Source organism: Cygnus atratus, chromosome 15, assembly GCF_013377495.2.
Source record: "Cygnus atratus isolate AKBS03 ecotype Queensland, Australia chromosome 15, CAtr_DNAZoo_HiC_assembly, whole genome shotgun sequence".
Taxonomy (NCBI): Eukaryota; Metazoa; Chordata; class Aves; order Anseriformes; family Anatidae; genus Cygnus; species Cygnus atratus.
In genome coordinates, this window is record NC_066376.1 from 3,885,151 (window position 1) to 3,897,888 (window position 12,738).

At 43.6% G+C, this 12,738-nt stretch overlaps 1 protein-coding gene across 11 annotated transcripts in view; it reads left to right on the forward strand.

The window, feature by feature from the left end:
- Positions 1 to 12,738, forward strand: part of RNF216 (ring finger protein 216) — a 76,944-nt gene that overhangs the window by 14,804 nt on the left and 49,402 nt on the right. For all 11 annotated transcript variants that reach the window (XM_035563490.1, XM_035563489.2, XM_050713820.1 and 8 more), the window contains 10 exons: positions 1,080 to 1,940; positions 2,856 to 2,932; positions 6,610 to 6,712; positions 7,249 to 7,413; positions 8,419 to 8,533; positions 8,821 to 8,960; positions 9,755 to 9,805; positions 10,863 to 11,000; positions 12,061 to 12,209; positions 12,640 to 12,718. In XM_035563490.1, the coding sequence (XP_035419383.1) occupies positions 1,080 to 1,940; positions 2,856 to 2,932; positions 6,610 to 6,712; positions 7,249 to 7,413; positions 8,419 to 8,533; positions 8,821 to 8,960; positions 9,755 to 9,805; positions 10,863 to 11,000; positions 12,061 to 12,209; positions 12,640 to 12,718 (1,878 nt within the window). The remainder of the gene's footprint in view (positions 1 to 1,079; positions 1,941 to 2,855; positions 2,933 to 6,609; positions 6,713 to 7,248; positions 7,414 to 8,418; positions 8,534 to 8,820; positions 8,961 to 9,754; positions 9,806 to 10,862; positions 11,001 to 12,060; positions 12,210 to 12,639; positions 12,719 to 12,738) is intronic.

Sequence of the window (12,738 nt, forward strand, 5' to 3'; positions counted from 1 at the left end):
TTAGTTGTATTCTGGGCACAGGCAGGGAGAAATAGATTGTTAGCTGTATCGTAAAGTTATGCTTAACTTTACGGAAGCTAGAGCCTTCTTTATCTATCTTAATCCAGAAAAAAAGGACTTGTTCTTTAGAATGCAGGTGTTCAAAACCTGCCTTGTTTAACCTTGTGCGCTTTATATCTCTGCTATTTAGAATAGTTCAGTTGGAAGGGACCTTCAAAGATAATCTAGTCCAGACATAACTACTTCAGGGCTAACCAAAAGTGAAAGCATTATATTGAGGGCATTATCCAAACGCCTCCTGAATACTGACGGGCATGGGGCATCAAGCACCTCTCGAGGAAGCCTGTTCCAGTGTTCAGAACGCTAGATTCTTGTTGGGCTGTTGCAGGCACCTGAATTTTTGCAGTTTTACGAAGCCAGCCTACTTGGTAAATTTACTGGTACAGGCAGTCACACAGAGGAGGGCCAAAGGCATTAGCTTAACTTTATTACTTTGTCTAATTTCAAATTTAAGCTATATTAAGAATATATTCTACTTTTCTGTTAAAATAACCAGAGTTATTGAGAAAATGGGTTGTAAAGATAACTTTTCTGTTTCTTACTTGAAAACAGTGTCGGAGAGTATTCAAACGCTACTTGCATTCAGCAGCCTTAGCTTGGCAGAAGCAGGGCCAGAGATTAACATTTTGAGCTTTGGTTCTTGCTGCCTGTTAAAATGAATGAATTTGCTGAGATGCAAATAATCAGTTAGCTCCTAATTTCCAGACTCTCTTACTGGGAGTGTAATGGAGACTGGGGGTGAAGCTCGGGAGTTATTCCAGTGTGAAAGTCCTGTGCATTCCCAGTTCTGCTAAATGTTCTCTCATCACAAATGTACTCTTAGCACCTGGGGACAGACTGAGGATGCTGTCCGGTGAAACAAAGGTATCTGGGTTGCAGTTTTATGCCTTATGTTCCTTGCTAAAATGGACTTTTCATGTCTTTCCCATCAGAAATTTGATTAGGTGCAAAAGACCACCTGGAGGAAGGATTCTGACGAGTAGAAAACTCCTACTTATTCTTGTCTGTCTTCTTTTTAGACCCCAAAGCATCAGCAGCTTGTGCGTCCCAATGTCATCAGACCTGCCGCTCAATGGCAGGGTGCAAACACTGTGGGAGAAGGAGGATCCAGAAGTGATGTAGGGCCCTTGAGGGGCACGTATCTGCAAGATGAGATGTCAGCTCTGCTCTGCCAGAAAGACCCGTATGATTATGTGGTGGAGAGCAGCGCTGGACCAAGCAGGGATGAGAATGTGAACTTTGCCTTGCAGCAGCCCGGGCCGTCTGAACAGAATGGCCCCAGGTTTGAACTTACGAGTAACCTGGAGCCTGGCCCAAGTTTGCTTCCAGCAGTAAAGATGAGTCCGCAGGTTGTTGTTGACAAGGAAATCATTAATCTGGAGAAAGCAGACTTGCCACCACAAGAGGAGGAAAAGGTAGAAGCCCAGGGCAGGCAAGGAGAGGACTTGAAGCCAGAGCTCTCGCAAAACGTTGAAGGAACAGTTGCTGCACCCAGCATGGAGCAGGAGCTCCGGGAGAACAGCCGGCTGGATCACTTCCAGCCCTCAGAAGGGGAGCCACGTGCCGTCGTAAATGGTTGTGCTCCTCCGCAAGGGCAGCCTGAAGCAGAATCAGGATCTTCGAGGGCGTCTGGAGAGGAGGCTCCTGGGCCGGCTTTCCCCAGACCTGAGCCGCAGCAGGATGGGATTCCCGGTCCCGCTTCGCCCCAGCCAGCACACCCACCAGAAGAGCCGAGGGGGCAGCAGGCAGCAATAGACAACGAGCAGCCAGGCCCAGCGTTCCCGGCACAGGGCTCGCACGAACTCGGTTCTAGTGATGTGCCAGAACAGGGGGCTGCTGGGCAGGACCAAGACCTCACTGCGCTGCTCATCAGAGAGACAGTAAGTGTTCCCAGGGTTGCTGGCCTTCAATGCATGTGTTATTTTCAGACGAGTTTTTCAAACAGATACATCTCACTGTATCTGAACCAATCCCTTCTTCCCCCTGCCAAGTTCTTTCTCCCTTATCCCTTATCTGATCCTATTTGGAAAAAACAGGGTTGAGAAAATGTTGTTGTTATTCTCCAAGTAGCACTTCAACAAAAATTAACTTCTTTCAGAGTCAAACCTTGTTAGTCACTGACTTGTCCACCTGTTAAAGCAAGTAGATACTCCTGCGCTGTCAGGGTTTTTTTGACCAGCTCAGTCTTGCAAAGCAAAATACTATATGGTACAACCAATTCCAATGCCTGTATGAAAACCCAATGAGAGAGAGCAGTAAAGGGTGCTCTTGGCTATGTAGCTAGTGGTAGTAGGGTTTTCACAGAAATGCAAGTAAAAGTTTGTCTTCTCTGATCTCATTGCTAGTGTGTCTGGGTGCTTTGAGTGGGTATATGCAGTGTTTTTTTTTTTCCCCCCTCTTGCTTTGGAATGTTGTATTTCAGCACACAACCTGGAAGTCCTTAATCTTCTATCTAAAGGTAAATATTAGTTTTGCTTGTGGTGTAGATCCTATGCGCCTCTCCTCTTTCCACCCTGAATCACTTGTTAGGCCAGCTGCTCATGACTACTCATGTCACTGCTCCTATTTTTCTTGCGAGAAAGAGCTGTTGGTATTCATCCTGTGGAGCGAGGAAAGCCAGCGACTTGCAGTATCCAGGCTGGATGGGTAGAAAGTGTCTCTTAGAAGCCATTTTAGCCCCTGTCTCAGGAGCATGTTAGATAATTACATATGTATTTCTGCATTTGGTGCTGTTGCTAGGTTGTACCACACTGCTCCTCTAATGCCTGTATAACCTTCAACTATTCCTACTGCAGGAAGCAAGGTTCCCAGATGTGAAGAAAGAATATATTGAAGAGTTGATCAATGTCAAGAACTGCTATGACTTAAATGTGTAAGTATAAAGCTAAGAGCCAGAGTGTACCATAAAACAGGTTGGCTGCAGTCACGCTGCCATTTTCCTTCCTGCTAATAATGCTTTGAGCATATCCAGGCTGGGAGTCAGCACTATGCTGGCAGTACCAAAGAGCATGGATTTTTTTTGTTGTTTTCCCCCTGTTCTAATAGAAATTTTCTTTCTGACATCGTGTTGTAGCTTCTCTGCTTTTAAGATAATTTGCAAATTCTCTGTTACTAGTTCTTTGATTATTTAAGACTATTACATATCATTTCCTCTTAACTGTTACTAGGCTTGTTAAAGACTAGTGTCAAGGGTAGGTGTTGAGGTAGCCTCTATAAAACGTAATTCAAAGGTGAATTGGTGAATTTTGAATTGTGGAAAATAATTTTCCACCTCTTCCTGCCCTTTTCTGGGTAAAGCTGACACTGTTTTGGACTTGCTCATTTGATGTCATGCTGTTGATTTTTATCCCATTTACTTGATTGAATGGCAGTGGTGCTATTTGAGTTCCTCTCAAACCACCTTTTGCAGATAAAACACAGTTAAGGGCTAGCAGGATTGGCTATAGATGTCTTTTAATGAATAGCTTTTGGTCACATTGAGCAGAAATCTGAGCCAAGAAGGGAAGTAAAAGCAATGGAAAATCATCCTGAGTACTGTTGCTTTCCCAATTGTACTAGCAGCTCAAGGATTCCTTAGCGTTAAGAATCATATTTGATATTTTTGGGAGTTCACTTCAGAATCAAAAGAATAAAAAAAAAGTCATCAATCTTTGTTGATAAGTTGCATCATCACCCTTCTCTTTTGGGTAAAGCTTGTGCAGCTGAAGAATGAAAGGTTGTGGGTGTTGGCACCAGCCAGCACTGAGGGGAGAGTGGTTTGAAGTAAATTACATCTGACTTGGGTCTGATGCTGGGTGGCCCCTCTCTCTTTCTCTCTGCAGCTGTCACTATCTTGAACATGTTGAAACTAGTTATTGCGGGATACAAGAATGAGGAATAGGTGTTGGTTGCCAGAGGTTTCATTTTATCTCGTATGAATCCTGTGCCCTTTACAGTCAACTAAGGCGCTAATTAAGCAGTATTCAAGCGTGTGAGGCTTGCAGTTACTTATTGGAGCATAAATAAGGTAACTGGCAAGGAACTAAGCCTAATATATAAAATAATAGACGGGGATCACCCTTAGATTTCCTATTCTACTACCTTTACCTGTGTAGTGAAGCTGTGCCTTTCAAGAAGGACTTCTTGAGTGGAAAATGATCTAGTTATAACTATCCTCATCTTCTCAAAGTGCTTTCCCTGCAGCAATGACATGTTCAACACAGGAAAAGCTTTCAGGTGCCTGCCCTGCGTACCTGTGCCTCAGAGCAGTTGGTTATGTTGGAAATGAGGACGGTAGGTAGGGCAGCAACCCGTTCCTCGGGGCGATCAGGCCATTGCAGCTGTGTCTAGCTGCAGCACCCTCGCACGGATTGTGCGAAAACCTCGTTATTGTATCCTGCAGGGACTTAGTGAAGCCTGGTAGAAGTAAATCCCAGTATCAGCTTCTGTAATAGTCTTAATGTGTTCCTTCCCTCTCTGCTCCCGAAATCTCTTCTCTCCTATTGTGTGCCACAGAGCCAGGGAGATGAAAAGGTGCTTACAGGCTTCCCCGCAGGCCATCTACAGTGCCTGCTCAGTGGTGCATTACGGACTTACTGGATGATAAAGATTTCTCCTCCATATTTTTATTCCTTTAACCAAACTATCTTTTGAATTGTCACTGCGTCTTTTTGTATTCGCACAAAACGGGTCAAAGCACTGGTCAGCCAGGCTGGCGGGGTCTCTTTGATCTCCACGGTGTGTCAAGCTGAATCAGGCTTGAAATATAATAACTAAGGGTGGCTGGGTTGGGGCAGGGATGAGGCTTTTAACTGCCTCTGTGTCCTGTGGTGCAGATATTAATGAACGGTGCCACAAGTGTGCGTGCGTTGCTTGCTGGGGCCCACTTAACTAATTGTCAGACACCGAAGGTTAACATCTCCGAAAATCCCGAGCATTGAGATGGCAACGTGCAGAACGGTTCAGATGTGCTCCGGCTGTGCCACAGCTGAAACCCTTGCGTTTGAGCTGCAGTGCTCGGAGCTCCTTGAAGTTTCTGTTTTGTCGGATTAGAATAGTTGTCCTTGACAAAAGGGGGAGCTATTAAATGCTCGGGCGCCGAGATATTTTGTTGTTTTCCAAAATGATAGTCTTAAAACTTTGAACCCATGTGAAAGATAAGATGTGAGAGCTCCTCTTAGCAGGGTATCATCTATTCAGCTTTTGTATGCAGAAGCATTCACGCTCAGTCAAAAGCTTCTGGCTCAGTATGTCAATACCTGATTAAACAAAAAGAAATGCCTCTGCTTTGAATGTGAAAGCAGGGCTAAAGTAATCACGCCTTGATAGCGGGTTAATGCTGCAAGCCAGTTCAGATTTCTTAATTAGGGACTGATTTCTGACATCAGGAATGTAAATTAGCAGCAATTATGTCTGTGCTGCAACCTAGCACCTTCTCATTCAAAAAGTTTCACAAACGTTAATTGCTCCTCATAGCTCCTTTCAGGAGGTTATTGTTCTATAGCTGGGGAAACTGAGGAACAGCTTCTGTTCCTCGACCAGTCGAGCACAGCTGGTTGGTGACAGTTGAGAATAAGCTCTGAAAGGCAGGTTCAGATCGCCCACAGCAAGCGTACCCTTCAAAAGGGCCTCTGAGGTATTAGTGGGGTATTCTGAAACTACTTGCTGCAGTCTTTTCGAAGCTGAAATGCTCAGCTGAGCTACCTGACACAGTTATGACTGCTTGCAATAGGACCTCAGGCATGCTGCATTTAGTCTAGTATGTAATTTTCCAAGTATTTTTTAGTGATTTTTCTAAGTGCTTTTTCCCACTAGAACAGTTTTCAGCATGAGTTGGACAATGGCAGTATGATTTCAAGCTTTATTACAATGAAACCTGTGTTCAGAGTACACATCTTAAGTAAACAGTGTTAAACATGTTTCTGCCTCTGCTGCATTGTGAAAGTAGATAGAGGCTGGAGGCTCTAATTCAAATTTGAAGCAGTAATCTTCTGACCAGGAAGACATCAACCTGTCACAGTTTTTTATGGGGGTTTGTGTGCTTGTCTTTCCATAGCTGGTTTTGTATTAGCCACAGTAGATGTCAGCTGTTACAATTAATGCTGCTCTGCTGTGATTGTTCCTGTGTAGTCCTCACAAGATTAATTTCACAGTAGCACAATGTTAGCACACCTTGACTCTTAGTTGTGAAAGATCAGAGGTAGGTAGCCCAAGGAAGTATCTCTTTACGTGGTTTTAGCCGTGGATGTGAGTGGGAAGTAAGCCTGGTTGTTCCCTCCTGGCATGGAGAGATTTGGGTTGGTTAATAGCTCACCCATACAAGCTCCTCTTAAGTAAATGCAATTGTTGAAAGACATCTATTTGCTTTTCCTTCTGCAGTCACGCAGCTCATCATTGTTAATTCTCAGTCATTTATTTTCCGTTCGCTCTAGTCTGAGACCTCTATTGGTTCTTGCAGGGCAAGCTGTGACTTGCCTGCCCAGCCTTTTAATTAGAGGATGCAAAAAATTTGACAAGGGAGGAATGAGCCTGAGCTCCCAGAACCTGAAGTAATTGTATTTATCTTTTCAGACTTTGTAACTTTCTTCTGGAAAATCCAGATTACCCGAAGAAGGAAGGCAGAGTGGTTTTAAATCCCAGCAGCAGCCTGCTTGCCAGCCAAGACGAGACAAAGGCAAGTGAGAATGAACTTATCTACAGCGTGCTTCCCATCAAATCTGTCCAATTTGAAGTCATCTTGGGATGTATGGGTCTGTTAGTGTGTACTTGCAGAGTGCCTAACTGAAGTATGGTTTGTTAGGAGGCCTCTAGGTACAATTAAAATAGTGTTAAATAACAATAGGTAGTTGCTTGCAAGAAGACTTGCAAGGTTTTGGTGTTGTGCAGCTGCCTCTTGTCTGCTCTTCTGCCTTCAGTGAGACCCCCTGGCTTGCCTGCCTACCAGCCACCTGCTGTCTACAGTGTTCATTTTGGTAACTGGTATAAGAATTTCTTGGTCATTCTGTCGCATGAAGTAGACTTGGCCCTCAGGTCTATCTTGCGTGACCTTTAGGTGTTAATTTTTAGTCTCTTAACTGCAACTCTCCATACAGTTACTTGATTTTATTAATTTATTTTAAAGCCCATTCAACTAATTTTTCATTCGAACTGCTTTGAGTATGTTGAGATGGCTGTGTGTGGACTACCTTCTCTTTTGCATTTTCTTCTTAGGTGCCTAAAGTGGACTACTTTGACTTTTCCAAGCTTGCCCCACTTGATCAGCGGTGCTTCATTCAGGCAGCTGACCTCCTTATGGCAGACTTCAAAATGTTGAGCAGCCAAGACATTAAGTGGGCACTACATGAACTCAAGGGACACTATGCAATCACACGAAAGGTTCTCCTCTTCAAGTCTGTTTTCTTTCCTAGGATTACTTCCCATATCTGTGGAGAGCAGTGTGAAGTCTTCTGCTGTACTGTGCCATCTGCTTGCGTGTGTGTAGTTGCGTTTTGTTCTTATGATCTTCCTTTCCTTTCAAGAAGTGTTTGTTCATTTAGTAGAGACTTGCAAAATTTATTGGCCAGACAGAATGCTGCAGAAAGTTTTTACTTTTCTGTAGCAGGAGAATTGAGGAAGCACTAGCTACTTGATGATAGGTGATGCGTTGAACTCAGAAGTGTTCCTGTACTTTGCTGAAGTGGGGGTATAATTGCCAGTAAAGCCAAGACATTTAACTAAGTCTTAAAACATTTAACTGCCGCTATTAGATTAGTTTTTAACTGACTGCATGTAATTAAAGAGAAACCCAAGTCTCGCTGTCCTGTTTAATTATGATGTGTGAAATGAATCATATATTGCTCATAAAAGTTTCACTGTAATGGAGCTGCAAAGAAACTTGTTCTTAAGCATCAACAAACTAAATATGAATGTGGTTTCAAGCTTTTGACTTGGAGCTACTCTTCTATATGCTTTTTTTGCTTGAGCTTCTCCCTCCACTGTTTCAGGGCATAACTAAACCCAAAACACCGTGCCTCTTTGTTTGATTGATAGAATTGAGCAAAATCAGATTCTAGCTCTAGGCCTTCCGAAAAGAAGCTCCTTTTAAAAACATAAAAGGAAAAATATCAGCTCTGTTGCATCAGAGTGGACACTAGCTGTATTAGAGTTAATAGCTGAGGTGTTGTGAAGCATCATTCAGCTCTGCGTGGTGACAATTTTGTTTTTATGGAATGATTAGTGGACAAAGGGAAGAGTTATTCGTGCCTCTATGGGGTGCTTGGCTTTCCTGTTTTAGATCAGTCCTATGTGTGTTTGTGCAGTGTGCTGATGTGAAGTATGTGCTTCTGCTTTCTTCCAAAGAACAGAAGGGATTTAAGTCTGCGTGTTGTTTTTTTTTTTTAGGCCTTTTCAGATGCCATCAAGAAATGGCAGGAGCTGTCTCCGGAAACCAGTGGGAAACGAAAAAGAAGAAAAGAAATGAATCAGTATTCATATATAGATTTCAAATTTGAGCAAGGTAAATAACAAGCAGTGTGTATTGTGCTCTGTGTGGTTATTGTAAGCAGAACTAGATTACACTGGAAAGTACTGTCCTTGAAAAGGGATATTGTCCCAGAACAGCTATGTTTCTGTCACTGTCTGGTATCTTATTTTGGAGACGTGCTTCATTAGTACCTCTGCTTGGTACAGTTCTGTGTGAGTCCTTGAAGTTATGCAGCTGGTGGTGTGTAGAGGAGGAAGGATTTAAGCTTTTTTTCTTGCTGCTTCATCCTGTTTCATATAGTGCCTGTAACTGTGCCTTAGGTGATGTGAAAATTGAGAAGCGGATGTTCTTCCTGGAGAATAAGAGACGACACTGGAGAACCTATGACAAGCTCTCGCTTCTTCCACCAGTGCTGCTGGAGCAGGAATTCTATGAGCAAAAAGTTAAAGAGATGGCAGAGGTGAGTGGGAGGAGCTGCTTTGGTTTTGTGGTGCAAACAACTTCAACTGTTGCAGAGATCTTCCATGTGTCTGCTAACGTTAATTTATAGTCCATGATAAAACACCTTACTGGACTTTTTTTTAACTGCACAGTAATAAAAGCTATATTAATTATTTCTTTCCTCTAATTGTTAGCAGGCTTCTCTCTGCTTTAGGGCTTGTAACTGCAGCACATGTTGGTGGCTAATAATGACCAGGCCCGGGGCAGTCTGTCCACTCACTCTACCTTGCAGAAGCTGGCAGTCTGGTCTCTCCAGAACAACTTGTCCCTTCCTGAGGACTGCGTGTTTCAAAGCAGAACCCAGCAACGCCTGCTGGTGTGTTGTCTTCCCTTCCATAGACCGAGGGATGACTAAATCCACTCCTCTGCACCTACAGGCCTTTTCTAAAGTAGCTTCTTGAAGATCAGCGTCTCTTAGACAGTTGGGTAGTGTCTCCTTGTAAAAACAATGTTCCTTGGGGCTTTCTCTGGAGATGCCTGTTGAGTAAGCTCTTTTCTACCCGTAGGAACCTGAACGAGTGGTCCTCATAATGTAGAATTTGGTTCTTTGTTCTTGCTGCCTTGGCTTCTCCCATGTTTTAGCTGAATCGTAAATAGCTTGAAGGATTGGAAGGATGGGGCTGAGTGATGTTATAAGCAGACAGTGCACCTTTTGTGGTGGGTTGTAAGTTGTGAGATAATGTAAAAGAGTGTAGAGGCTGGAGAATTGCTTTATCCGTTCTGTAAATACAGATGCATATGTCTCTCTTACAGCATGCGGACTTCCTCCTTGCTCTGCAGATGAATGAGGAGCAGTATCAGAAGGTCAGTATCTATAACGTGGTCCCTTGAGTTCAGCTTCTGCATAGATGCTGTTTTGCACTTACCACTTCAGACTTTCCTGGCTTCTGGAAGGGAGCTTTTCTGAAGGGCTGCATTTGCCCTGTGCCACTTTAGCTGAGCGGGCAAAACCTGCATAGTATGTGTTGGCTGGCTTTTAGAAAAGGTAGACAGGCCTTTAGAAGGCCTTTAGAAAGGCTGCTGAGTGCAGCAAGACAGTATTGATGCATGTAATGATCTGTAGGAATTCAGTCCGCTTGTATCTTTACTGGCCACAACAAACATTGCAATAGAATAGCACCAGGTTTGTTCTTGCTACCACCGTTATGGCTGTTTAAAACAGATTTGCTGTTCTTGGAGCTCTGCCAGTGCTTTCTCGTTTGCGGAAAGGACTCTTCAAAAAACCAAAAAACAGGTCTTTCCCTTTAAATGAAGAGAGAAAATTTAAAGATCGGTTCAGCAGCTGTGGATTACTTTTTTCTTTCTTGCTGCCTGTTTCTCTTCAAACTTGGGAGAAGATGTTGGACCTTTTGAAGAAGTTGGCATGCTTATTCTTAACAGTGGCAAGCTTCTCCACCCCTGCAGTGAAGAGGCCAAGGCAGGGTCTCTGCAGGCAGCTGGGTAAATGTTCCTTTAGAGGGCAACAGATTTGAAGCTTGGTTTTCCCCATGTGAATGGCATGCGCTCTGCAGCTTCCCCAACCCAAGATGCTTCTGTGCCTGTGAGCTAAGAATTATCTAAATACCACACTCTCCAGCTTTTTGGAGTCTGTTAACATAATATCTACATATCTTGCTTACTTAAAGCTGAGTTCCTGGTTTTGCTTAGTGGGTTTTGACCACTGAGTAGGATATCTACTGGAATGATGTACGCCTGTGGTTCTTTTTTTGTAATTAATGGTGGCACTGCTTATGGCTTGTCATTGTAGGTGCCCGCATCGCTGCATTTTATTTGCAGCAGAGTGTGTTGGTATGTTGCGCTAGGTATTGATTTGTATTTATTTATTTCTTGCTGTAGCTAACACCTCTGTTTATGGCTGCAGGATGGTCAGATGATAGAGTGCCGCTGCTGTTACGGGGAGTTTGCATTTGAAGAGCTAACTCAGTGTGCAGATGGTCACTTGTTCTGCAAGGAGTGCCTAATTAAATATGCTCAGGAGGCAGTCTTTGGCTCTGGGAAGGTAAGAATTTTCCAATTGGTTGAGGGGAAAATGGATGAATTGCTGTTGGGAGATCACATTGGTGTTTGCATAGTTTTGTTGCTTAAACCAGATGTAAGTGCACTTCCCAAGAAGTATTTGAATGGAATTGTCTTGAAATCCAAATCCAACAAGTCAGTCTCACCATCGAGTGAACAGCCGACGACTTCACAATGGATTTTTTGTTGAGTAGGTTTTTGGTTTTGCTGACTTCAGTCTTCTCTGCACCATACTTAGCAATTTTCAATGGATTATTAGAAAAAACTTTTTACAGTGTTCATAATAATAACTTAAACTCATCTGGTTTTGATTTAATGCTTAATAAACCAGTGATAAGTCTGCACAGAGAACGTGTTCTCATCTCTGACTCAGCCAGTCTCTTCATAGCTAAAAAATGTTTGTCCTTCCTAACTGCCTTGCAATCCCAACTTAATTTGGGGGTTCGTTCCTCAATGGTACTACTAACCCCAATCCCATTTAGAGGTGCTGCTGTTCCTAGGACACAGTTACCGGAGGCGGTCCAGATGGTAAGGGAGCAGCAGTTAACAGTGTCCTGGTACTTAGCTGAGCTACAGGTGAATTACTGAGTGCTCTGAGGTGTGCGCGTTCCTTTGCCTCGGATATGATAACCAAACTGTAGGATACTTTTGTACTCTGGGATCTATATTTCATGTGAAGATAAACCAGACAACTTATATGACTGTGCTGACAAGAATGTAACGTGCTGTTCACAGAGTGCTGGTTCTCAGTGGAGACCACGCAGTAGCCTGTTATTTCTGTGTGGTCACAGTGGGTTTGGAGCTTGTGAATTGTGATCCCAGCTATCAACAAGCATCTTCATGTCCAGTGCTCGTTAATTAGCCATGTTCTTACCATAGTAAGCCTGTTTTCTGGCCATCATCTATTGATTTAAGCTCTAAGCAAGATACTGATTATCTCTAAGCAAGGCTCTGCTATGGTTTACTTGCAAATGTTCTAGGTACTAACTACTGTTCTGTCACCACCATCAGACTGAAACTGAGCTCTCTTCTTCCAACCACAGTCAGAGCTCAGCTGCATGGAGGGCAGTTGCACGTGTTCATTCCCCACCAGCGAGCTGGAGAAGGTGCTTCCGGAGAACATCCTCTGCAAATACTATGAGAGGAAAGCGGAGGAGGAGGTGGCTGCTGCCTGTGCAGATGAGCTTGTCAGGTAAGTGCCCAGTGCAAGATGCAGGCTGTGCTTACTGTTGTACAAAATTGTCCCCCCCAAACCCTAAACTAGGTAGCTTTTTAAGAGCCACCTTATTTCAGGCTTCAGACTGTTTTAATTCAGGTTGGTATGCCTTTGACTAGGAGCAGATTAAAATTCAATAGAGCCGTCTCCCCCAAGACTTGCTTGCTAGCTCTGTGTTGATCCTCTAAATTACATGATCTAAAGTAGTGCTGAGCATATAATATTTTGATTGCAAACAGGGAAGTGATCGAAGAAATATGAGCAAAAAGACAGCAGTCAGCACGTCCTGGCGGCAGACATTTGGTTGGCATCTTTCTTAAGAACCACACAGCTGTTTGACTAAATCCACTTTCAGCAGAGATTTGTTTGGCATTATGCATTAATAGCACCTTCTTTTGGCCTGCAGGTGTCCGTTCTGTAACTTCCCAGCTCTACTGGACAACGATGTGAAGCGGTTCAGCTGTCCTAATCCCCGCTGCAGAAAGGTAATTGGGTGGCACTTGCC